At 38.5% G+C, this 27386-nt stretch overlaps 1 protein-coding gene across 2 annotated transcripts in view; it reads left to right on the top strand.

Moving 5' to 3' along the window:
- CFAP36 (cilia and flagella associated protein 36) overlaps positions 1–27148 on the top strand; it is a 32664-nt gene extending 5516 nt beyond the window's left edge. Inside the window, exons 4-10 of one of the 2 annotated variants that reach the window (XM_067705047.1) lie at positions 5268–5382; positions 9392–9479; positions 11187–11238; positions 22856–22958; positions 26018–26157; positions 26345–26488; positions 26980–27148. In XM_067705047.1, the coding sequence (XP_067561148.1) occupies positions 5268–5382; positions 9392–9479; positions 11187–11238; positions 22856–22958; positions 26018–26157; positions 26345–26488; positions 26980–27081 (744 nt within the window). In that variant the 3' untranslated portion in view covers positions 27082–27148. Of the gene's footprint in view, positions 1–5267; positions 5383–9391; positions 9480–11186; positions 11239–22855; positions 22959–26017; positions 26158–26344; positions 26495–26979 lie in introns of both variants that reach the window. The other variant, XM_067705046.1, reaches the window with a different exon arrangement.
- The last annotated feature ends 238 nt before the right edge of the window (positions 27149–27386 follow it).

Below are 27386 nucleotides of genomic sequence, written 5' to 3'. Positions count from 1 at the left end.
TATTATGAATGAATCTGAATTACTTTGTGAAAAAAGATGTTCATAGTAATAGTAGTCACATCCGTCTTTTGTTTTCATTATCAGGATAACTTTAATTTATTTTTGAATGAAGATGTTCAGAATTTTAAAATACTGTTTTCAGATCAATAGTAACACATCCTTCTCTTTTGCTGAGTTATACAACACCTTTTGATTTGGAGTTGATTGGTAGTACAGCCTTGTTGTGTACAAGGAGGCAAGCCTTTTGACACAGACAGACCTGGATTTGAGTCCCAGATCTTTTGTTTATTTTCATTTACCACGGGCAAAGTTGTTTTACAGTTTTCCTTATCCATTCTGATTCTCAGTTTCTATATCTATAAAATAGGAATAGTATCTACTTTGAAAGGTTTTTGTGAAATTTGAGCGAAAATGTTCATAAATGTTCATAAAGCATTTAGCACAATACCTGACACATATAAGGTGGTCTATAAATGGAAGCACCTCTTAATTAAAGGTAGCTTTTTTGGTGGTTGATTAGCAGGGTGCTAATTAGGCCAGGGTCATGTGTTCAATCCCCATGTGGACTAGTTAGCTTTATTCTCTTCTGGAGCAAACTCTTAGCCCCGGATTCTGAAGGCAACATGATTGAATCAGCACAAGGCCATCACTGTTAATCAGAAAAACAGCCCAAAGCATGCTATTTACTGCTTTGCAGCAATAATCTAATCTTTGTAAATAAAGGTCAGAATGCTGATTCCATTATGCTAATATAGAGTGCCTAAGAATGAATTCAAGAAACCAATTGCTTGCCTAGAGTAGTTTAGGAGGTACTTTTCATTTTGTTTTGGTCTGTTTGGTTTGATTTTGATTTTTCAGAACAGCTGCCAGCTCCCCTCTCATTGATTGTACTGCTAAAGCCGACTTGCAAAATTCTTTTCACCTGGTTTGGTCATTGTTAGCCCTAGACCAGTGGTCCTGGCATACTCTTTGTGTTTTAAAATCAGCAGTAGTAAAGAGTGCATCAGATGAAGACCTCTAGTTTAAAAACAACAAAAACAACAACTACCATCTCTCTTTCTTTTCTTGCTTTCTTGGTTTTCCTTCCTTCCTTCCTTCCTTCCTTCCTTCCTTCCTTCCTTCCTTCCTTCCTTCCTTTCTTTCTCTTTCTTTCCTTTCTTTTCTCTCTCTCCATTTCTTTCTTTCTCTTTCTTTCTCTCTCTCTCCCTTCCTTCCTCCCTTCCCCGCTCTGTGCAGCATGCAGGATCATACCTCCCCCACCAGGGATGGAACCCGTGCCCCCTCTAGTGGAAGCACAGAGTTTTAACCACTGGACCACCAGGGAAGTCCCAACAAAAAGCTTTTTAAGAGCACGTTTTCCTGTCATATATGTGTGGCTTCTCAAAAAATGCTCATGAATTAGGATATCTTTCTACAGAGTTCAGAAAAATATAATAATATATAAATATTGAGATACTTATTATTTCAATTGTGTTCAGTTGATTTTCTAATTTTATGCTGTTTTTCAGTTGAAGCAGACAAAAATGCTTCTTTCATTGCTTGTGATTTTTTTTTTGGTGAGGATAGAGCTCATCATTGATTTCTGTGTATTGCAAGAGCCAGGGATGACTATATGGCAAGAGACAAAGTGTTTTTTGCTTTTGTTTTTTATTTGATTTGCTTTGACTTTTATAAGGTAGAAATTAACACTTTCACAAAATTTGTCCTCTAATAATAGTAATTTGGGAAAATTATCCTTTTTTCCCAATAACTTGTATCATTGAAAAGATTATGTGGTATAACTTTATAACTATATGTGGTATAATTTTCTTTTTCTAAAAATACACACAAGAGGGCTTGCCTGGTGGCGCAGTGGTTGGGAGTCCGCCTGCCGATGCAGGGGACGCGGGTTCGTGCCCCGGTCCGGGAGGATCCCACATGCCGCGGAGCGGCTGGGCCCGTGAGCCATGGCCGCTGGGCCTGCGCGTCCGGAGCCTGTGCTCCGCAACGGGAGAGGCCACAGCAGTGAGAGGCCTGCATACCACAAAAAAAAAAAAAAAAAATACACACAAGATAATTAACAATATCTGTGGGACTTCTAGTAAGATTTTAAAAAATTAATAGACTATTTTTTAGAGCAGTTTTATGTTTATAGAAAATTGAGCAGTTAATGTAGTGTCCCTTTTTATTAACATCTTTCATTAGTGTAGTATATATTTTTTCTTTTTTTAAATTGAAGTATAGTTAGTGTAGTGTATTTGTTGATGAGCCAATACTGATATGTTATTATTAAGTAAAGTCCACAGTTTATATTAGGGTTCACTCTTTGTGTTGTACAGTTCCATGGATTTTGCCAAATATATAATATCATATATCCGTCATTACAGTATCATACAAAATAGTTTCACTGCCTTAAAAATCCCCTGTGTTCCACATATTCATCTTTTCCATCCTTGCACCAAACCTCTGGCAACTGCTGTTCATTTTACTGTTTCTCTAGTTTTGCTTTTTTCAGAATGTTATATAATTGGCATCATACAGTATGTAACCTTTTCAGACTTCTTTCAGTAAGCAATATGAATTTAAGTTTTTTTCATAGTTTGATAGTTCATTTCTTCTTATTGCTGAATAATATTCCATTATATGGTTGTACCACCATTTGTTTATCCAGTAACCTTTTGAAGGATATTTTGTGGCTTCCAGTCTTTGGCAATTATGAATAAAGTCACTATAAATATTCATATTCAGGCTTTTGCATGGACATAATATTTTCACCTCATTTGTGTAAATACCTAGGAGCAAGATTGCTGGATCATGTGTTAAGATTAACTTTAGCTTTGTAGGAAACTGCCAAACTCTCTTCTAAAGTAGCTGTATCATTTTGCATTTTCACCAGCAATGAGTGGGAGTTCCTGTTGCTCCATGTCTTCAGTAACACTGGTATTGTCAGTTTTTTGGATTTTAGCCATTCTAATAGATATGTAGTGGTATCTCATTGTTTTCTTCTACCCATTTTTAAATTGAGTTGTTTGTTTTCTAATTGTTGAGTTGTAAGAGTTCTTTGTATATTTTTGATACAGATCTCCTTTATCAGATATGCGTTTTGCAAATGTTTCACAAAATATTCTTTTGTGGCTTTTCTCTTTATTCTCTTAACAATGTCTTTCACAGAGCAGAAGTTTTTTATTTTAATGAAGTTCGATTTATTGATTTTCTTTCATTGTTTGTGCTTTTGGTGTTATATCTTAAGAAATCATTGCCAAAAGCCAAGGTTATCTAGATTTGCTCTATGCTATCTTTTAGAAGTTTTATGATTTTGTTTTTTACATTTAAATCTATGATCCATTTTGAGTTAATTTTTTGTGAAAGGTGTAAGGTCAGTGTTTAGGGTTTTTTTGTTTGTTTTTTTTTTTTTGCAGTACGTGGGCCTCTCTTTGTTGTGGTCTCTCCCGTTGCAGAGCACAGGCTCCGGACCTCAGCAGCCATGGCTCACGGGCCCAGCCGCTCTGCGGCATGTGGGATCTTCCCGGACCAGGGCACGAACCCGTGTCCCCTGCATCGGCAGGCGGACTCTCAACCACTGTGCCACCAGGGAAGCCCCCCCGCATTTCTTAGATGGGTTAAGAACACTGTTTGAGAAGCCCTGCATTACAACTTTAAGGATCAGCTCAGACACTGACTTGCTGATAGCTCTAGTTGACACACTGCCTTCAAGTGTTTGTTGATGAGGATAGAGTACTTGGTATTACTAATAAGAAGTCTAAGAAGGCCAGAACAATGTTATGTGGTGGTGTAATCCCATAAGGGAGCCCTGGCAGACCAGACATAACTACTCTAATACAGAGGCTGGCTGCAGTTGTCTTTAATACTGATCACTGGGCTGCAACTTTTGTTTTGTTTTGTTTTGAAGATTTTTTTCATGTGGACCACTTTTAAAGTCTTATTGAATGCGTTACAATATTGCTTCTGTTTTATGTTTTGGTTTTCTGGCCACCAGGCATGTGAGATCTTAGCTACCCGACCAGGGATCCAACCCGCACCCCCTGCAGTGGAAGGCGAAGTCTTAACCAGTGGACTGCCAGGGAAGTCCCTGGGCTGCAACTTTCAGTTAAACATAGATGAAACCTATTTGTCATCCCCTGCCCTGGGCCTTTTGAACAGTATATGTGAATTTAAAGGAAAAGAAACTTTCCGTCTTTTTTTCCTGCAGTTGACTCCTTATAAATGTCACAGAGAGCTGCTTTCACACTTTATTATTTTGTTTTGCTGTACTGCTTTTGTCTAGGATGTGAGCTGGTTGCTGCAGGAAGGACTCCTTCCTCTCTGTTTAGAGCTCTTTGATGGAACATTTGTTGAGGTGTGTCTTTGACATTATTGCTGCTGCCTACCTGGTAAACAGTAGCACACCCTCGGTTACCTCTGCCTGATTCCTGTGGTCAGCTTTTCCATGAATGTCATGTAAAGCTTGAAATAAGATTTGAGTAAGGTGAATAATATCTGAGTGTTTTCTTTTGGCTTTTCATGCATTTCAATTTTATGCTACTTCTTACTGATTAGCTTGAGAATTTGTTTGCTTTTCGATATAACAATAGTTCTCTGTAGCTAAGAGAGTGTTAATTTGGGTACTCTAGGTAGATACCTTTATTGTTTTTTCTCTAATTTATTACACTTCTGTTTCATCCAGAAAAAGATTTCTTATCATAATTTCTAACTCTGTTTCTTCCATAAAACTTTCTGCCTATAGGACTACTACAGTTGTGTTCTCACATTACTCTACCACATTATGCTTGTTTTCCAGACTTCATTTTTCTTTTTTGGCATTTAATCTTATTTAATTTGGTAATTTTATTAATTCCAGGATTATTTTGTAGTTACTGATTTATCACCAAAGAGTAAATTTCAGGTTGACAGAGGCTAAACCAAATAGATATCATCATTTTGGTTGAAAAACAGATCCAGATACTGCAGTGGTAACTTTAAAAAGTAAGCCCAGTTCAGGTGTTGTTTTTCCGAGTTGCTCAGCACTGGCTCATTTGGAAAACGTATCACTGTCTGCCTTAGCTTCCTGGAGGGTAGGGACGGAGGGGTTGGGAGAGTCAGCTTCTTGAGAACCTACTTTAAAGGCTTTTAGAATAAAATCTTAAAATTATCCTTTTGAGTCATCTAGTCATAAATAACAATGCAGCATTCTTGAATTAATGCACTTTTTGCAGTAGAAATGATTTGAGTGTTTGGGAAATAGTTTTAAAACTTGAATCTTCGTTTAACTTCCTGACTTCTTTTCACAGGCCATTTTGCAACCTGTACTGGCAGCAGAAGATTTTACTATCTTTAAAGCAATGATGGTCCAGAAAAACATTGAAATGCAGCTGCAAGCCATTCGAATAATTCAAGAGAGAAATGGTAAAAGATTGAATTTAGAAATCTAAGTGCTAAATGCATTCTTTTTGGTGGCAGTTTTAACTAATATGGTCTTGATGTAGCTGCCTTGTATAAATTTATTTCAAGTTTGAAAGTCTATGGCTGACTTAAGAGATACAAGAGTGCAGACTTCCTGATCACTGAGTGGTTGACATCTCAAAGAAAGCAGACCAGAATTTGATTTAATGTTTTAGGTTTCAGAGAGCTTGATTTTTCTGCCCAGCCACTGCATTTGTGAAATTCAGCATTTTTGAGTGGTCACAGTTACAGTTACTGTCGAGAGAAGGTGACTACTCTTCTTCTGGCTTTATAGGAGACAGTGGTTCTCAAGCTCTTGGAAGCAGTTGGAGGGCTTGTTGAAACACATGTGGCTGTCTCCCCATTTCTGATTCAGTAGGTCTGGGGTAGGGCCTAATACTTTGCATTTTTAGCAAGTTCCTAGCTGATGCTAAAGCTGCTGGTCCTGGGCCCGCACTGAGAACTACTGTTCTAGGGCAATGGGCAGATAGGATTACCCCACCATCAGGTGGAAGAAAAAGCAGAACTCAAAGCCCTTGGTAACTACCTTTAGCTTTATTTTTTCCTTAACTCTGCCTAAACTCACGTTCTTTCTAGCTCTTCCTGCTTTTCTTCCCTTCCTGTGCACTTGAACTATATTTGACATCTTGACTCAGAACATCAGAGTTTCTAACCATACTTCTTGTTTTTGTACTATCTGATTTTCACCCCAGGTGCTTATCTCAGTTTCCCATTTCTGACTCCGATGACCTTCATACCTGTGTAGTCCTTTGCTTAATAGATTGCCACTGATATTCCTTACCATGCCAAACTCTAATGGTTTGGCAGCAGGGCCTTTTTTTGGCTTGTTTCTTGAAGATATGGGAGCTATAGTTTAGTTGTACTGTTTGCTTTTAAGGGTCTGGAGCATGCAACAATAGGGCTTCTGTTGTTACAGGGCAAACATTAGAATGTTGCAGGGCCTTTGTTGTGGGTTCTACTCTCATTTGTCTGATATGTGTAAAGACTATATCCTTTAGAGCCAACCACCATCAAAACTATTCCCTAAAATCCTAAATTCATTTCACAGCAGGTAAGACAGCTGTTGTCTGTGGTTTGGAGACGGCACCACCCTAACCCTGAACGATGCATGACACCGTGCTGTTGTTTTGGTATAAATAAGTTTGGAAAACAGTCTCTTTTTCTTTGTTTCTCTACCATAGTTAGCTTCATAAAATCCTTTTCTCTTGTGTTTTCCTGCAGCTATGCTTTATTCTGACCTATGGGATAATTTGAATAATTATTTCATGTTATTTAAAATTATTTTAGGGGGATCAGTTTTGATAAAAGAAATAGTGAACTTGATATTGGTACTCTATAGTTTTCAATTTAACCAGAAACATTTAGTTTTTTTTTTTTTTTTTTTTTGGCGTTACGCGGGCCTCTCACTGTTGTGGCCTCTCCCGGCGGCATGTGGGATCTTCCCGGACCGGGGCACGAACCCGTGTCCCCTGCATCGGCAGTCAGATTCTCAACCAGGGAAGCCCCAACATTTAGATTTTAATTAAAAGAGAACAGGTACACATAGCTTGTATCAGCTGGGTGCCTCAGGCTGCCATTAGCAGAATACCTCAGTGAAAATGGCCTAAGCAATAGGAAATTATCATCTCAATTGAACAAGAAGTCCAGAGGAAGGGAGGGAAGAAAGGTCCAGGGTTGGTTAATTTGGTGGCTCAGTGATGTTATTAAGGACTCTGACACGTTTCCTCTTTATACTCTGCTATTCTCAGGATCTTCTCTCATGATTGCATCTGGCTGCATCGAATGCAGACTTTAATATCTCATGAAGAAAAGGGATGTTTCTTCCTGTACATCTTTTTTTGCTAGCAAGACAACACTTTCATGGAAGCCCCCTAGGAGTTTTCCCCTTAGGTCCTATTGGTCAGGATTGGGGTGACACGCCTTTCTAAACCCTCTGGCAGGGGGAATGAGACCATTGCAATTGGCTTGAATCATGAGTCACTCTTGTGGGGTGGGGTAGGGCCCTGCCTCTAAGTACTTGGCTGCCTGGTAACTGCACACATGTGGCTTATATTAGCAAGGAAGGACGAGGGGAATGATGTGGAATAATGCTGCTGTCAAACCACAGGGTGTGACAGTTTGCTTACATTTAAACATAGACTAATACTTAGTTCTGCCATGAATTTTTAATACTTGTATTTAAGAATTTCACTTAACATAAATCCAGAGGAAAGTACCTTAGAGCAACGTTGATTGCACTCAAAACTGCAGACTGTTTATGTGAGAAAAATTCAAAGGCTCTCTGGATTCTGGTTGTACCTCATCAAAGAATTTGGGGAAGATGCAAATCAGAGCATTATTTTGATGGTTTTGTTACCGAGTCTAAGCTTGTACTGCTTGCTGCACGACAGGCCAGTAATCGAGAGACAAGTTGTTGGGCTAGTGCCCCAAAGAACCATCTTGCCTGAGTTAGAATTCAGGCTCATTTTATACTAAAAGGGGAGGGAGTAAAGTCAAACCTTTTCTGGTTCCCATCAGCTTCTGGAGGGGATGTGTTAATTTCTTCCTCCCTGTAGTCATTCACAGATGGGCCTGGTCAGAATGTTTCCTGTGAGCTAAACAAAGCTATTTTAGCTTAATGCTCATTACCTGGGAAGCAGGGTTCCCAGAGATGGGCCATTATGTATAATTTAAGTTTATAGGCAACATCCCTTTAGTGATTAACTTGTAATAGAATATAAAAGTGTCTTCCTTATTACAGTTTTGAGGTATTGCATACTGTTGTTTTAGTCTTTCCTTAGTTTTTAAAATTTTCCATAAAAGGTGAATAGGAGAATACTAATTGTATAGCTTTTGACTGAGGAAAAATGCACTTAAGACCAATTTTCTGGTTGTGATACTATACTATAGTTTTGTAAATGTAACCCTTGGGGGAAACTGGGTAAAGAGTGCATAGCATCTCTCTGTATTGTTTCTTACAACTACGTGTGAATCTGCAGTTATATCAAAATGACAAGTTTACTTTACAATGCATTTAAACATCAGGGGATTAGAATAATAAAGCTACTTTAATTTAGAGCAGATCCAAAATCCCGTAGTCATATATGGATAAAGAAATGGAAGGTAAAAATTAGGGGACATGCTGTTAATGTTTTGGGAATATAATAATTATAGATAAAAACAGAACACTTATTACCAGTCTACCTGCTTATCAGGAAGATATAGGTAATAAAGTAAATGAAACCAATGCTTAAAATTGCTTGCCATGAATTACTATTTGCCTTGGGCCAAAGTTGGTGCTGCCCTGGTTTATAGTTATTAGCCCAATATTTGAATAGAAGCTCTGAGGGCAGAGGTTATTTTATTCATCTTTATATTCCCCTTAAGTGCTTAGCACCATGCTTTTCTGCATGTAGCAAGTGGCGCCCTTTTCAGTAGCATTTGTTTTAGTATGAATGAAGAGGATTAACATACTGTTTCAATTAATGACGTATTTTATATTTTGTTTTGTAAACTCTTTTCCCATTTAAGGAATACTTTTGAGAGCATAATTTCATTATTAGGAGCTTATTGATTTCAATGGTATGTCCTGTATAGTATGATTATGGAAGATAATAGCTGAAATATAAGCTATTTATTCTATAAATAGCTTATATTAATTCTATAAGTTGCTTATATTAAATATAAGCAATTAATTTCTATTGTCATATATTATTATTGTTATTTTAAATAAGCAATACAAATAATTACCAAGAGTCATTTCTAGGTAAAATTGTGCTTTTTTGGTGGGGCTGATTCCCTAAAAGAAGAAAAAGTTAAAAAGACCATAGTTACAAAGATAATAGCTTAGAACATTTTTTAAAAGTTATAGATCTTAATAAACTTATTTGTACTTCTTGATGAACTAGAATAGTGAAAAATAAGTGTTTCAGTTGACTTGATATTCTTCTGTATGGTCTTTGGTTTTGAACAGGTGTATTACCTGACTGCTTAACAGATGGTTCTGATGTGGTCAGTGACCTTGAACAGGAAGAGATGAAAATCCTGAGAGAAGTTCTTAGGTATGCTTCTTTAATTATTTTTTGAATGGATCATTAGTAATATTACAATATTATCTGCATATGTGCTTTTTACTCAAAAAAATACTGTGAACTAGTAAAATATTTAAATTCTCTCCTAAAGACGATGAAAATGATTTATCATTTTATTTGTTTATAATTATGTATATATTACATTTCTTAATGGACAGAAAAAATTATTTTCAGATGACTCATACCAGATCAGCGCAGATGGGAGGGTCTTCCTCCACTCCCATCATGGGAATAGGAAACTAGCCACCAATGGGAACAAGATGCAGTAGACCCAGCCTGATGCCTGGAAGGGCTGTAGTGGCCTGAGATAAGCAGGAAACTCCTTGGCTTCTGGATCTGGGTATTAGAGGAGGCTTATGCCAGGTGTCTCACAGTAGGAGGTTGAATATCCAGACTCCACAGACCAAATAGCTGACTCTTTGCTGGTCTCTTTCTTGCCTCAGTTACGTGATTCTCAGCCAAATGCCTGGCATGGAATGTGCAGCCCACTAAAGGGGCATTTCCCCTCTTGGGCCTGTTGTCCCCTGACCCCTATGGGAGTTTTAGAAGGGAGGGGCAATTGAAGCACTTAATATTTAAATCTATGGGAATGTATAGGTTTAAGGCAAAAGGATACCTGCAGCTATTTGTGTCCCCTGCAGAATGGGGCCTTGGCATTTGGTGGCCCTGGCTCTCCACTCTAACCACATGCATGACCGTCTTCTAGCATCCTGTAGTCCTCCCACCTACCCAACTTGTCCCCAGTTCCAAAGCAGGAGGGAGGTTAGGCAGGATGGTGGTTAGGAGGATGGGCCTAGTGGGGGACTGTGGAAGGAGCTGTAGGACTTTGTGCTGCATTTCAGGAGATTTGAGTGGTTGTGGGGAGGGAGGCAAGTTTGCGGGTAAAACCCGGCCTTTCCTGCCAGGTCCTCCTTTCCATGGCGCGGGCAAATGGGAGCCTGAGACAACACACAAAGCTCTGAGTTGAAAGATTTGAAGAGTTCAGGATATTTGGTAATAGGTTTAGAGGACTGTCAGTTTTGACTTGTACTGGTTGCTTCTTGGTTGATTGGTGGTTTGAAAACTGGTCAGCATTGTGCTTTTAGATTTTACTGTGTTTTCTACGAGCTTCTGGGGGTGGTGTACTACTGTATAAGCAGTGGAGCTTAATCATGAACATGTATGAGAGTTGAATTGGCTATTTTCCTAAATCAGACTTCCCTCAGTGAGCAGTTTACAAAAGCTGATAGGGCTTTGGCATAATGGCATCAGGAGAGCTGTGTGGTAGCTCAGATGCCATGGAAAAACTAGAATGAGGGGAGAAATGGATCTTAGGAGGAATGTAACTGATCAGTCTAAAGAGAGAGATCGAAGTCCATATTCATGAGATTTGCCATTCAGATTTGGGTTTAGGATTTCAAACCTGTTGATCTTTGTTCAGCTAGGGGTCCTTCACATCTCTAGAGGAAATAGGTAAACCTGTATTTTATGTGGCTAACTATATTATGCTGTTTATGCCTATGTATGTCTTTCTCAGTTGATTGTAAGCTGCTTTAAGTTAAGCCTGATTATTTCCATCTTTGTTTCCAAAATTTCTTGCACATATTGTAAGCTTAGGTTAGCATGTTTCTTGTTGAATATTTGTTCTTTGACCAAAAGAGAAAGTTTACTTTTCTACTTTATTTTTGTATATTTCAGAAAATCGAAAGAAGAATATGACCAGGAGGAAGAAAGAAAGAGTAAAAAGCAGGTGCCTACAAAACATATTAATATAATAGAAATATTTCATTGCTGTTATCCCTTAGGTTTACACCTGGGTTTTCTATTAAAGTTTAAGCTTAGGTGGAACGACACAGTTCCTCAGAGTATTTATATTTTCTTGGCAATTCTGAGCATTTATACTTAACTTTATAACTTTATTCACTTTATAATTCATCCAGCGACCTACCTTTTAAATTCCCGATAAAGAATGAGATTGTTCACTCCAAAAAAACTGTGTGTAATACCATTCAGATTTTGGGGAATTTTTAATAGAAATTCCCCTTAATTTTATGAATAAAAGAGGATTAAGAAAAACATTTTACTTCCCCACTCACCTTGATTCCTTTACTATTTTGAAACACCATCTGCAGCTAATACTGAGGGTCCCTTGTAGACTTTAACATTGCCAGCTTGAAGCAGAATGATTCAGTTTCACGTTTCCTGGCATACTCCTCTTTCATTAAGAACTGTTTCCATAAAGGGCCTAATCTTTCCTAAGGATCAATTAAACATGTATCTGGCTGAGGTGAGGGAAGATAATATTTATTTTTTCCTCCCCCCTTTTCTAGCTGCTTCTCTTTCCACATTTTCTCAAATCTCCCTGAAGGGAGAGTGAAACCTAATATAAACTAATTCTCAGTTGCTTGAAAGTCATTTTCCTTTTTTTCCTTCAATGACTGTGATACCTGCTTGTATCATTTACTATATTTGAAAAAACCTATTTTACTCCAAGGTAACCAATGAAGAGCAAAAGAGAGATGTTTTAGGATTTAGAGGGGATTTATGTATCTTTGAGTAAATCTCCTTTTAGTAAATGGAGGTGAAATTCATAGATAATAATATTTTTTAATGTAGGAGTATAGAACAGAAACTCGTTCAAAACCGCTCTCAGAAGACAGTAGTACTGGGAATTCCCTGGTGGTCCAGAGGTTAAGACTTCGCACTTCCACGGCAGGCGGTGCCGGTTTGATCCCTGGTTGGGGAACTAAGATCCCACAGGCCGGGCGATGTGGCCACAGACACACACACAAAAAGACAGTAGTATTGACTTTCTGATTTATATATAAACTATATCAGGCTTCTTGAATAATAATGTGTTTTGGGGCGTATGGTTTTTTTAGACTTCTTTTAATGGAAATTTTCAAGCACACAAAAGTAGAGCTGATAATAATTTCAGTCTTCATGTTTCCATCACTCAACATATAGAGACTTATGATTTAGGTATTCATGAATTACCTGAAAAGTTACATGTGATTGGATTTTCCTGTTTTTAAGGAAAAATGAAGTATCAGTTTACTTGGTTCTTTCCAAGATTTAAACGATCTCTTTGGTTTAAATATAGTATCCCATTTTAGAAATGGAAATACAGGCATATCTCAGAGATGTTGTGAGATCGGTTCTAGACTATTGCAATAAAGCGAAGATGGCAATGAAATAAGTCACAAAAGTATTTTGGTTTCCCAGTGCATATAAAGGTTATGTTTACACTATACTGTAGTCTATTAATTGTGCAGTAGCATTATGTCTAAAAAAACAATGTACATACCTTCATTAAAAATTATATTTATTGCTGGGACTTCCCTGGTGGTCCAGAGGTTAAGACTTTGCACTTCCACTGCAGGGGCCGCCGGTTCGATCCCTGGTCGGGGAACTAAGATCCCACATGCTGTGTGGTGTGGCCAAAGAGGAAAAAGAAAAATATTATTTTATTGCTAAAAAATGCTAACCATCATCTGAACCTTCAGCAAGCTGTAATCTTTTTGCTGGTGGAGGGCCTTGCCTCGATGTCGATGGCTGCTGACTGACCAGGGTGGTGGTTACTGAAGGTTGGGGTGGATGTGGCAGTTTCTTAAGATAAGACAACAATGAAGTTTGTCGCATTATTTGACTCTTCCTCTCATGAACAATCTCACAGTAGCATGAAGTGCTGTTTGATGGCATCTTACCCACAGTAGAACTTCTTTCAAAATTGGAGTCAATCTTCTCAAACCTGGCTGCTACTTTATCAACTAAATTTGTGTAATATTCTAAATCCTTTGGTGTCATTTCAATAATCTTCACAGCATCTTCCCCAGGAGCAGATTCCATCTCAAGAAACCACTCTCTTTGCTCATCCATAAGAAGTAACTCCTCATCCATTCAAGTTTTATCATGAGAATGCACCAATTCAGGCACATCTCCAGGCTCCACTTTTAATTCTGGTTCTCTTGCTGTTTCCTCCACATCTGCAAAACTTCCTCCACTGAAATCTTGAAGCCCTCTAAGTCATCCATGAGGGTTGGAATCAATTTCTTCTAAATTCCTGTTAGTGTTCATATTTTGACCTCTTTCCATGAATCATGAATGTTCTTAATGGCATCTAGAACTGTGAATCCTTTCCAGAAGGATTTCAATTGACTTTGCCCAGATCCATTGGAGAAATCATCATCTGTGGCAGCTATAGCCTTACGAAATGTATTGCTTAAAGAATGAGACTTGAAAGTTGAAATTACTCCTTGATCCATGAGATGTAGAACGGATGTTGTGTAGCAGGCATGAAAACAACATGAATCTTGTTGTACACCTCCATCAGAGCTCTTGGGTATCCAGGTGCATTGTCAATGAGTAGTTAATATTTTGAAAGGAATCTTTTTTTTCTGAGGAGTAGATCATAACAGTGGGCTTCAAATATTCAGTAAACCATGTTGTAAACAGATGTGCTGTAATCCAGGCTTTGTTGTTCCATTGATAGAGCACAGGGAGAGTAGATTTAGCATAATTCTTAAGGGCCTTATGATGTTCAGAACAGTAAATGAGCATTGGCTTCAACTTCAAGTCACCAGCTGCATTAGCCCCTAATAAGAGAACCTGTCCTTTGAAGCTTTAAAGCCAGGCACTGACTTATCCTCTCCAGCTAGGAAAGTCCTATATGGCCTCTCCTTCCAGTAGTAGGCTGTTTCATTTGCATTGAAAATCTGTTGTTTAGTGTAACCACCTTCATTAATTTTGTTAGTGAGATCTTCTGGATAGCTTGCTGCAGCTTCTGCATAAGCACTTGCTGCCTCATCCTGTACTTTTGTGTTACAGAGACAGCTTCTTTCCTTCAGCCGCATGAACCACCCTCTGTTAGTTTCACACTCTTCTTCTGCATCTTCCTCACATCTCTCAGCCTTCATAGAACTGAAGAGAGTTAAAGACTTGCTCTGGATTAGGCTTTGGCTTATGGGAGTGTTGTGGCTGGTTTGATCTTTTATCCAGACCACTAAGAGTTTCTCCATATCAGCAATAAGGCTGTTTCGCTTTCTTATCATTCATGTGTTCACTGGAGTATCACTTTTAATTTCCTTCAAGAGCTTTTCCTTTGCATTCACAACTTGGCTAACTGTTTGGTACAAGAGGCCTAACCTTTGGCCTATCTCAGCTTCCTTTTTTCTTAACATCATTATTGGAGTGTAATTGCTTTACAATGGTGTGTTAGTTTCTGCTGTATAACAAAGTGAATCAGCTATACATATACATATATCCCCATATCTCCTCCCTCTTGAGTCTCCCTCCCTCCCACCCTCCCTATCCCACCCCTCTAGGTGGTCACAAAGCACCGAGCTGGTCTCCCTGGGCTATGCGGCTGCTTCCCACTAGCTGTCTACTTTACGTTTGGTAGTGTATATGTGTCCATGCCACTCTCTCACTTTGTCACAGCTTACCCTTCCCCCTCCCTGTGTCCTCAAGTCCATTCTCTAGTAGGTCTGCGTCTTTATTCCCGTCCTGCCCCTAGGTACTTCGTGGCCACTTTTTTTTTTTTTTTAGATTCCATATATATGTGTTAGCCTACGGCATTTGTTTTTCTCTTTCTGACGTACTTCACTCTGTATGACAGACTCTAGGTCCATCCACCTCACTAGAAATAACTCAATTTCGATTTTTTTTATGGTTGAGTAATATTCCATTGTATATGTGCCACATCTTCCTTAGCAATTCATCTGTTGATGGACACTTAGGTTGCTTCCATGTCCTGGCTATTGTAAATAGAGCTGCAATGAACATTGTGGTACATGACTTTTTGAATTATGGTTTTCTCAGGGTATATGCCCAGTAGTGGGATTGTGGGTCATATGGTAGTTCTATTTTTAGTTTTTTAAGGAACCTCCTGTTCTCCATAGTGGCTGTATTAATATACATTCCCACCAACAGTGCAAGAGGGTTTCCTTTTCTCCACACCCTCTCCACATTTATTGTTTGTACATTTTTTGATGATGGCCATTCTGACTGCTGTGAGGTGATACCTCATTGTAGTTTTGATTTGCATTTCCCTAAAGATTAATGATGTTGAGCATTCTTTCATGTGTTTGCTGGCAATCTGTATATCTTCTTTGGAGAAATGTCTATTTAGGTCTTCTGCCCATTTTTGGATTGGGTTGTTTGTTTTTCTGATATTGAGCTGTATGAGCTGCGTGTAAATTTTGGAGATTAATCCTTTGTCAGTTGCTTCATTTGCAAATATTTTCTCCCATTCTGAGGGTTGTTTTTTTGTCTTGTTTATGGTTTCCTTTGCTGTGCAAAAGCTTTGAAGTTTCATTAGGTCCATTTGTTTATTTTTGGTTTTATTTCCATTTCTCTAGGAGGTGGGTCAAAAAGGATCTTGCTGTGATTTATGTCATAGAGTGTTCTGCCTATGTTTTCCTCTAAGGGTTTTATAGTGTCTGGCCTTACATTTAGGTCTTTAATCCATTTTGAGTTTATTTTTGTGTATGGTGTTAGAGAGTGTTCTGATTTCATTCTTTTACATGTAGCTGTCCAGTTTTCCCAGCACCACTTACTGAAGAGGCTGTCTTTTCTCCATTGTATATTCTTGGCTCCTTTATCAAAAATAAGGTGACCATATGTGTGTGGGCTTATCTCTGGGTTTTCTATCCTGTTCCATTGATCCATGTTTCTGTTTTTGTGCCAGTACCATACTGTCTTGATTACTGTACCTTTGTAGTATACTCTGAAGTCAGGGAGCCTGATTCCTCCAGATCCGTTTTTCTTTCTCAAGATTACTTTGGCTATTCGGGGTCTTCTGTGTTTCCATACAAATTGTGAAATTTTTTGTTTTAGTTCTGTGAAAAACGCCATTGGTAGTTTGATAGGGATTGCATTGAATCTGTAGATTGCTTTGGGTAGTATAGTCATTTTCACAATGTTAATTCTTCCAGTCAAAGAACATGGTACATCTCTCCATCTGTTTGTATCGTCTTTAATTTCTTTCATCGGTGTCTTATAGTTTTCTGCATACAGGTCTTTTGTCTCCTTAGGTAGGTTTATTCCTACGTGTTTTATTCTTTTTGCATTGGTAAATGGGAGTGTTTCCTTAATTTCTCTTTTAGATTTTTTATTGTTAGTGTATAGGAATGCAAGAGGTTTCTGTGCATTAATTTTGTATCCTGCTACTTTACCAAATTCGTTGATTAGCTCTAGTAGTTTTCTTGTAGCGTCTTTAGGATTCTCTATGTATAGTATCATTGTCATCTGCAAACAGTGACAGCTTTACTTCTTCTTTTCCAATTTAGATTCCTTTTATTTCTTTATCTTCTCTGATTGCTGTGGCTAAAAATTCCAAAGCAATGTTGAAAAATAGTGGTGAGAGTGGGCAACCTTGTCTTGTTCCTGATCTTAGAGGAAATGGTTTCAGTTTTTCACCATTGAGGACAATGTCGGCTGTGGGTTTGTCATATATGGCCTTTATTATGTTGAGGTAAGTTCCCTTCTGTGCCTACTTTCTGGAGGGTTTTTTATCATAAATCGGTGTTGGATTTTGTCGAAAGCTTTTTCTGCATCTATTGGGATGATTATATGGTGTTTATTGTTCAGTTTGTTAATATGGTGTATCACATTGATTGATTTGCATATATTGAAGAATCCTTGCATTCCTGGGATAAACCCCACTTGTTCATGGTGTATGATCCTTTTAATGTGCTGTTGGATTCTGTTTGCTAGTATTCTGTTGAGGATTTTTGCATCTATGTTCATCAGTGATATTGGCCTGTAGTTTTCTTTCTTTGTGACATCTTTGTCTGGTTTTTGTATCAGGGTGATGGTGGCCTCGTAGAATGAGTTTAGGAGTGTTCCTCTCTCTGGTATATTTTGGAAGAGTTTGAGAAGGATAGGTGTTAGCTCTTTTCTACATATGTGATAGAATTTGCCTGTGAAGCCCTCTGGTCCTGGGCTTTTGTTTGTTGGAAGATTTTTAATCCCAGTCGCAATTTCAGTGCCTGTGATTGGTCTGTTTGTATTTTCTATTTCTTTGTGTTTCAGTTTCACAAGTTTGTGCATTTCTAAGAATTTGTCCATTTCTTCCAGGTTGTACATTTTATTGGCATATAGTTGCTTATAGTAATCTCTCATGATCCTTTGTATTTCTGCAGTGCCAGTTGTTACTTCTCCTTTTTCATTTCTAATTCTATTGATTTGAGTCTTCTCCCTTTTTTTCTTGATGAGTCTGGCTAATGGTTTATCAATTTTGTTTATCTTCTCAAAGAACCAGGTTTTAGTTTTATTGATCTTTGCTATTGTTTCCTTCATTTCTTTTTCATTTATTTCTGATCTGATCTTTATGATTTCTTTCCTTCTGCTAACTTTGGGGTTTTTTTTTTTTGTTATTTCTCTAATTGCTTTAGGTGTAAGGTTAGGTTGTTTATTTGTGATATTTCTTGTTGCTTAAGGTAGGAGTGTATTGCTGTAAATTTCTGTCTTAGAACTGCTTTTGCTGCATCCCATAGGTTTTCGGTTGTCATGTTTTCATGTCATTTGTTTCTAGGTATTTTTTGATTTCTTCAGGGATCTCTTGGTTATTAAGTAGTGTATTGTTTAGCCTCCATGTGTTTGTATTTTTTACAGATTTTTTCCTGTAATTGATATCTAGTCTCATAGCATTGTGGTCAGAAAAGATACTTGATACGATTTCAATTTTCTTAATTTTACGAAGGGTTGATTTGTGACCCAAGATATGATCTATCCTGGATAATGTTCCATGAGCACTTTAGAAGAAAGTGTATTTTGTTGTTTTGGGATGGAATATCCTATAAATATCAACTAAGTCCGTCTTGTTTAATGTATCATTTAAAGCTTGTGTTCCTTATTTATTTTCATTTTGGATGATCTGTCCATTGGTGAAAGTGGGGTGTTAAAGTCCACTACTATGATTGTGTTACTGTCGATTTCCCCTTTTATGGCTGTTAGCATTTGCCTTATGTGTTGAGGTGCTCCTATGTTGGGTGCATAAATATTTACAATTGTTATATCTTCTTCTTGGATCAATCCCTTGATCATTATGTAGTGTCCTTCTTTGTCTCTTGTAATAGTCTTTGTTTTAAAGTCTATTTTGTCTGATATGAGAATTGCTACTTCATCTTTCTTATGACTTCCATTTGCGTGGAATATCTTTTTCCATCCCCTCACTTTCAGTCTGTACGTGTCCACAGGTCTGATGTGGGTCTCTTGTAGACAGCATATATACAGGTATTGTTTTTGTATCCATTCAGCCAGTCTATGTCTTTTGGTTGGAGCATTTAATCTATTTACATTTAAGGTAATTATCGATATGTATGTTCCTATTACCATTTTCTTAATTGTTTTGGGTTTGTTTTTGCAGGTCTTTTCCTTCTCTTTTGTTTCCTGCCCAGAGAAGTTCCTTTAGCGTTTGTTGTGAAGCTGGTTTGGTGGTGCTGAATTCTCTTAGCTTTTGCTTGTCTGTAAAGGTTTTAATTTCTCCATCGAATCTGAATGAGATCCGTGCTTGGTAGAGTAATTTTGGTTGTAGGTTTTTCCGTTTCACCCCTTTAAATATGTCCTGCCACTCCCTTCTGGATTGCAGAGTTTCTGCTGAAAAATCAGCTGTTAACCTTATGGAAATTCCCTTGTATGTTATTTGTTGTTTTTCCCTTGCTACTTTTAATACTCTTTTCTTTGTATTTAATTTTTGATAGTTTGATTAATATGTGTCTTGGTGTGTTTCTCCTTGGATTTATCCTGTATGGGACTCTCTGTGCTTCCTGGACTTGATTAACTATTTCCTTTCCCATATTAGGGAAGTTTTCAACTATAATCTCTTCAAATATTTTCTCAGTCCCTTTCTTTTTCTCTTGTTTTTCTGGGACCCCTATACTTCGAATGTTGGTGCATTTAATGTTTTCCCAGAGGTCTCTGAGACTGTACTCGATTCTTTTCATTCTTTTTTCTTTATTCTGCTCTGCAGTAGTTATTTCCACTATTTTATCTTCCAGGTCACTTATCCGTTCTTCTGCCTCAGTTACTCTGCTATTGATTCCTTCTAGAGAATTTTTAATTTCATTTATTGTGTTGCTCATCATTGTTTGTTTGCTCTTTATTTCTTCTAGTTCCTTGTTAAACGTTTCTTGTATTTTTTCCATTCTATTTCCAAGATTTTGGATCATCTTTACTATCATTATTCTGAATTCTTTTTCAGGTAGACTGCCTATTTCCTCTTCATTTGTTAGGTCTGGTGGGTTTTTACCTTACTCCTTCATCTGCTGTGTGTTTCTCTGTCTTCTCATTTTGCTTAACTTACCGTGTTTGGGGTCTCCTTTTCGCAGGCTGCAGGTTCGTTGTTACCATTGTTTTTGGTGTCTACCCCCAGTGGCTAAGGTTGGTTCATTGGGTTGTGGAGGCTTCCTGGTGGAGTGGACTGGTACCTGTGTTCTGGTGGATGAGAGTGGATCTTGTCTTTCTGGTGGGCAGGACCGAGTCTGGTGGTGTGTTTTGGAGTGTCTGTGACCTTATGATTTTAGGCAGCCTCTCTGCTAATGGGTGGGGTTGTGTTCCTGTCTTGCTAGTTGTTTGGCATCAGGTGTCTGGCACTGTAGCTTGCTGGTTGTTGAGTGGAGCTGGGTCTTGGCGTTGAGATGGAGATCTCTGGGAGAGCTCTCGCCGATTGATATTATGTGGAGCTGGGAGGTCTCTGGTGGGTCAATGTCCTGAACTCGGCTCTCCCACCTCAGAGGCACAGGCCTGACACCCGGCCAGAGCACCAAGACCCTGTCATCCACACGGCTCAGAATAAAAGGTAGAAAGAAAGAAAGAAAGAAAGAAAAATATAATAATAATATAAAATAAAGTTATTAAAGTAAAAAATAATTTTAAAAAAAGTAATAGAAAGAGAGAAGAGAGCAACCAAACCAAAAAACAAATCCACCAATGATAACAAGTGCTAAAAACTATACTAAAAAAACCCCCCAAAAAACGGACAGACAGAACCATAGGACAAATGGTAAAAGCAAAGCTATACAGACAGTCACACACAGAAGCATACACATACACACTCAGAATAAGAAAAAAGGGAAAAAAGAAAATCGTTGCTCCCAAAGTCCACTGCCCCAATTTGGGATGACTCGTTGTCTGTTCAAGTATTCCACAGATGCAGGGTACATCAAGTTGATTGTGGAGATTTAATCCGCTGCTCCTGAGGCTGATGGGAGAGATTTCCCTTTCTCTTCTTCTTCTTCTTTTTTTTTTTTTTTTTTTTTTTTTTGCGGTAGGCGGGCCTCTCACTGCTGTGGCCTCTCCCGTTGCGGAGCACAGGCTCCGAACGCGCAGGCTCAGTGGCCATGGCTCACAGGTCCAGCCGCTCTGCGGCATGTGGGATCCTCCCAGACCAGGGCACAAACCCGTGTCCACTGCATAGGCAGGCGGACTCTCAACCACTGCGCCACCAGGGAATCCCTACCTTTCTCTTCTTTGCTCGCACAGCTCAGGGGTTCAGCTTTGGATTTGGCCCTGCCTCTGTGTGTAGGTCGCCTGAGGGCGTCTGTTCTTTGCTCAGACAGGACGGGGTTAAAGGAGCAGCTGATTTGGGGGCTGTGGCTCACTCAGGCCGGTGGTTGGGGGGAGAGAGGGGCACGGAGTGCGGGGCGGGCCTGCGGTGGCAGAGGCTGGAGTGATGTTGCACCAGCCTGAGGCGCGCCGTGCGTTCTCCCGGGGAAGTTGCCCCTGGATCACGGGACCCTGGCAGTGGCGGGCTGCACAGGCTCCCCGGAAGGGGGGTGTGGATAGTGACCTGTGCTCACACACAGGCGTCTTGGTGGCGGCAGCAGCAGCCTTAGCGTCTCATGCCCGTTTCTGGTGTCGGCTCTGATAGCCGTGGCTTGCGCCCATCTCGGGAGCTCATTTAGGCGGTGCTCTGAATCCCCTCTCCTCATGTACCCGGAAACAAGGGTCTCTTGCCTCTTAGGCAGCTCCAAACTTTTTCCCAGACTCCCTCCCATCTACCTGTGGCGCACTAGCCCCTTCAGGCTGTGTTCATGCAGCCAGCCCCACTCCTTTGCCCTCTGCACCCCTGTTGCTGTGCTCTCCTCCGTGGCTCTGAAGCTTCCCCTCTGCCACTCCCTATCTCCGCCAGTGAAGGGGTTTCCTAGTGTGTGGAAACTTTTCCTCCTTCACAGCTCCCTCCCAGAGGTGTAGGTCCCGTCCCTATTCTTTTGTCTCTGTGTTTTCTTTTTTCTTTTGTCCTACCCAGGTACATGGGGAATTTCTTGACTTTTGGGAAGTCTGAGGTCTTCTGCCAGTGTTCTGTAGCAGTTGTTCCACATGTAGATGTATTTCTGATGTATTGTGGGGAGGAAGGTGATCTCCATGTCTTACTCTTCTGCCATCTTGAAGGCTCTCCTATCTCAGCTTTCGACATGCCTTCCTCACTAAGCTTAATCATTTCTAGCTTTTGATTTAAAGTGAGAGACCCGTGATTCTCCTTTCACTTGAACACTTAGAGGTCACTGTAGGTTTATTAATTGGCCTAATTTCAACATTCTTGTGTCTCAGGGAATAGGGAGGTCTGAGGAGAGGGAGAGAAATGAGGGGACAGGTGGTCAGTGGAGCAGTTAGAGCACACACAACTTTCATCTATCAAGTTTCACCGTCTTACATGGGTTTGGTTTGTGGTGCCCCCAAACAGTTACAATAGTAACATCAAAGATTACTGATCCCTGATCACTATAACAAATATAATAATGAAAATTTGAAATATTGCAAGAATTACCAAAATGTGACACAGAGACATGAAATGAGCAATGCTGTTGGAAAAATGACACTGATAGACTTGCTTGATGCAGAGTTGCCACAAACCTTCAATTTGTAAAAAAATGGGATGTCTGTGAAACACAATAAATTGAAGTGCAATAAAATGAGGTATACCTGTAAACCAGTTTGTGGTTGCTTCAGGCATATCATAGTAGTGGTATTATTATTATATTTTTTAGATTATTTTAAGTGAAAAAGCACCTTATTAATCAGTGATTTTATTTCTTTTAGAGTATTTCTTGGTGTCTTGGTCAAGGTCACATGAGTAGTAAGAGTGAAGCCTAGGTTTGAACTCACTTCTTTCTGAATCCAAAGTCTTAACCAAACTAGTTATTCTTAGCACTGCATGATTGGAAATGAGAATGTTTACCTACCTCAAAAGTAGAAGATAAAAAATGGTGGAAACATCTTAAAAACTTTGGAAAAATAGAATCTCTGATTTATTATCCATTCAGTAGACAATAATTTTTTAAACTAATGTGTATGAATCCCTTAAGTAGTGAATTATTCAGAATTAATCTAAAGTATTTTTTAAATTATATTGTTGATTCCTGAAGCTATCAGAGGCTAAAACAGAAGAGCCTCCGATGCATGCCAATGAAACAGCAAAAATGAATAATTCCCAAGGGAATGGTGAACATTTTGCACACCCACCCTCAGGTAAGGTTGAAATGTACTGGAATTTCTGAATAATATGCATACATAAACACTGTAAAGAGTGTGTTACTTTCTCATACATACTTCACCCTCAAAAAGTGGCCATTGGTATTTAATGTTCTTTGTGAATTTAGCTAAAGTGGTTGCTTGTAGGAGATAGCTGACAGAGAGGGCGTAGCCCCCAAATTTCTAAGTGAAGCTTGGAACCCAGAGCCGTGATCAAAATTCCTTGGGGAAGCCCCCAGGCTTTATGCCATGACTACAGCATTCAAGGTATGTTCACATAACATTTGGTACTCTCTTCCTTGACCATAATTACATGGTGTTTGAGAGTTAGAAGCTGAAGAGGGAAAGATAATATTTTCCTACTGAATTAAAACACAATTAGAAAACAACAGGTAGCCAATTTATCTAGAAGTTGTCAGAAACTATTGTTGAAACCAAAATTGATGAGAATCCTTGTGGGAAATGTTAGTGGATGATCTTGTTCACTATGCAGCGAATCATTTTCAATATATGTTTTCTGATTTCCTTTATAAGAAGACAGGTAATTCTGAAACAGAACTTGAATCATGATCATGAATTTACTTCATTTTTTTAATGGATTTCTATGGTTTTTAGGTGCATGTCCTTTTATCAATTAAAAAAACACATAACTCTGTGAGGTAGATATTATGGTCCTTATTTTTCTTTTATTTTTTTAAAATAAGAAATTCAAGGAACTTGAATGAGGTCCAAAATCACTGAGCTCTTAAATAGTGAAACTGTGACTTACCTTGGTCTTCTGACTCCAAATCTTGTGTTTTTCTACACTTTATAGAAGTTTTATAATTGAGATAGATAGGCTTGTTGTGTATCCAGTGTTTTAAGGATCTAAATGCTTAGTTGATAAAACAATGGGGCATATGAAACAGAAGCAGGTTTATGAAGTTATCTGGCTTTTTCCTTCCTAGCAAATCTAATAATTCCTTTTCTTTTTTCATATTCTGCAGGTTCTGAGTAGAATAACCTCATTTGAATTATGTCTGTGAAAGCACCTGCTTTAGATTTGTTTGAGTGCTTTTAAAATTTGCTGGCCCAAACTTAGCTTTTTGTTTTATATAGACCTAAGTACATATACTGTTCTAATCTTGCGTCTGACATAATTTGAATACATTTGCTTATCTATTAAGTGAAACTATTATAGAAAACTTAATCTCAAGCCATTTGTAACTCAGTTATGCACATTAGCGGTAGAGAAACTGGCAGATAATTTCAAAAGTAATGATTTTAATTTTTAAAAACTATTCTATTTTTTTAGAAAAATGAGTATATCTGATATTACGGGCAATCACTGCATACAAAGTGCCCATGAGAAAGGTCTAATGTGGGAGGAATCATAAAGGTGTTTGACCTCCTGCTTATACCTTTGCTCATGTCTTTCCCTGGTTCCTGCTGGAAATGGATAGCATCTGTTCTCAGATTGACGCCGGGTTGCCAGTGATGAGATGATCTTTCTTTAAGCTAGCTGGCTTTCCGATTCTCCATTCTTAGAAATCAGAGAAGTTAAGTATTTTGGCTTCAGGTACTTTTCTCTCTAGTTGGAATATAAAAGGTGTTCATAACCAACAAAGTCAAGGAACTGTCCAGACCAAGTACATGAATTGAATATAAATGCTTATGTGCCTGGGATTCCCCCCTCCGCAGAATTTTACTGTCTCGTCCCCAGCTCTGTGGTTCCATATTTGGGGGCTAAGCCCACTACTGCTTAAAGTCACCATCATATGAATGGCATGTTTAATTTTGTCTGCATATTTTGACCAACTTGTTGAAGCTCATCTTCATTTCTGTTTAAGTTAGTTCTGAGCTAGTTCCCTGTCTAGGTTGGTTGGAGTGTTAGCGGCAGCCTCATCTCTTCCAGGGAGACTTCCCTTTCTGTCCAAGAGCCTGGAGAGCTTTTTCTTCTTCTAACTTCCCTGGCACTGCAGTCAGTCCACTCACCCTGTGCTAAAGCAGTGATCCTTGGGCAAGTTTCTTGCTCCTGCAAAGTTCTATTTCTGGTTTTACCATGCTGGATTTTTAATCATTTAGAGACATGAATATCATGTTCTCCCATGATGCTTTTAGTTCTTGGCATTATTTTTATGTCTTTGCTTGTCTCACCAGCTGTCTTTCATAGTCCATGTATTACAGTGAAAATGTTTTATCTTAAAAAAAACCCACCTTATCTTATAATAAAAGATGTCTCAAAAGCAATTAGCATGTTAATCCTGTCTCTTGGCACAGTTACCAAATAACTGGAAGGTACTGAGTACTCATGTTATATCCGCTTCCAAGTTCTACTTACTGTATTTATGTAGTTTTTTACATCTTTATTGGAGTATAATTGCTTTATAATGTTGTGTTAGTTTCTGCTGTACAATAAAGTGAATCAACTATATGTATACATATATCCTCATATCCCCTCCCTGTTGAGTCTCCATCCCACCCTTCCTATCCCATCCCTCTATGTCATCACAAAGCACCAAGCTGATCTCCCTGTTCTACTTACTTTAAAATCTTCATTTTTTAAATGTTAGTAGGTTTATAGTTATCTTCAGTATGTAGTACAAATTATTGATATTACTGGCACTTATTCCTCCAATACAAAAAATTATAGCTTATTACAGTTTTTGCCTGCAAGCAAAAGTTTGAAAGCCAATTACATTGTAAGTAAGGGATTTTAGTGCACTGTTTATTTGGCTTGTATGGCAACCTTGTATTACATTTTACTGCAGTTCTGATCTTTAGACAAGAATTATATCTTTTTGTAGCTATAGTACCAAACAGCAGGAGCTTGGTATTTATTTGTTGAAATGTCATTATTCACAAGAACTGTAGTTCAAGCTCCTTGAGGACAGGGACCACATTTATTGTTCTCACCCAGTGCCTAGCACAATGTAGGCACTGAATCAATGCATGCTGAGTGAATGAGTATGAGAAAGACCAAAGTATTATTACCACTAGCTCATTTTGGTGAACCTAGTGTAATAACTTAATATTTCTTATAATATTCTAATTGGTCTCTGTCTGATTACTGCCAGAAGTTAAAGTGCATTCTGCTGATCAGTCAGTACAAACTTTGACAAGAAAGCTGGAAACGTTGCCTGAAAGTTCCTCCCTCCCACAAAAAGACCTGAAGATTCCTGGCTTTGAACATGCAAACATTGAGGGACCAATAGCAGTAAGTAAAAAATATTGCTTTTTAAGAACTATGAGCAAAATGATAAAGTACTATGAACAAACAATGTAAACAGCCATACACACTTGGCTTTTGTTGCGGTCTTGGACTCAAACTTCTAATTTAATCAGTCAGTGGGTATCTGTGCCACTTACGCAGACTTGATTTTTCCTTCTCTTATTTGACCCAGAATTTATCAACACTTGGAACAGAAGAGCTCCGGCAACGAGAACACTATCTGAAGCAGAAGAGAGATAAGTTGATGTCCATGAGAAAGGATATGAGGACTAAGCACATACAAAATTTGGAGCAGAAAGGAAAACCTGCTGGGGAGGTAGGGGTATGGCTAGCTCTAGTATGAGAAAATTTGCAAATCTACGGATGGGATTCTCAAAATCAACATATGTGCTCTTGTAGATCTATTCATATTAACCTCCTTGTTAGTGTAGCACCTGATAATAAGTCTTTTCTAGGCAGTGAGATGGTTGTGATAGGAGGATTTTGTGAAGTAGAAATGGTAGCAGTTTTATGATTCTTTACTTGCCCTGCTCTGAGCACTGAAGGGTCAGCCGTCTGTTTTACCTGAGCCTTTTGAAATATTTTATCATAGAGCAGCATCAGTACCCTAGCCACCACCTCTAAAAGGCTTCCCCAAGAAGAGATTTTTACAAAGAAGAGATTTAGGGAACTCAGTCCATGTGTCGCTTTTTTAAAAAATTTACTGAATGTTCTAATATTTGTTCAAGGCAGTATGTTAGGAATTTTAGAAAATGAACCCATCTTATTCTACTGTAGCCAATTTTTTTTCTTTTATTTTTTTTTAAGGAAATGACAGAGAAACCAGAAATGACAGCAGAGGAGAAGCAAACATTACTAAAGAGGAGATTGCTTGCAGAGAAACTTAAAGAAGAAGTTATTAATAAGTAATTTTAAGAACAATTTAGCAAAGCAGTTCAAAATTTCTTAAAAATAAATTATTTAATCCTTAAACAGAGCCTGTTAGTTTCAAATACTTGTGTTTGTAAATGCAAATATAACCTTATTGTTACTATTAAACATTTGAGGTAAAGGGTGGCGGGGAAGGCAGTTACTTATGCTGACCAGTTCAATACAAATTTCTGAATAATGTTCTCTCATGGAGAGAAGATATAGAAAGCTAACTGATAGTGCATTCATTCATTCATTGTTTGTGCTAAGCATTGTGTTGCATGCTAAGGATACAGTAGCCTAGT

This window comes from Pseudorca crassidens, chromosome 14, assembly GCF_039906515.1.
Source record: "Pseudorca crassidens isolate mPseCra1 chromosome 14, mPseCra1.hap1, whole genome shotgun sequence".
NCBI classification, from domain to species: domain Eukaryota; kingdom Metazoa; phylum Chordata; class Mammalia; order Artiodactyla; family Delphinidae; genus Pseudorca; species Pseudorca crassidens.
The sequence above is the reverse complement of the archived record's forward strand: the minus strand, read 5'-3'. Positions and strand labels throughout refer to the sequence as shown.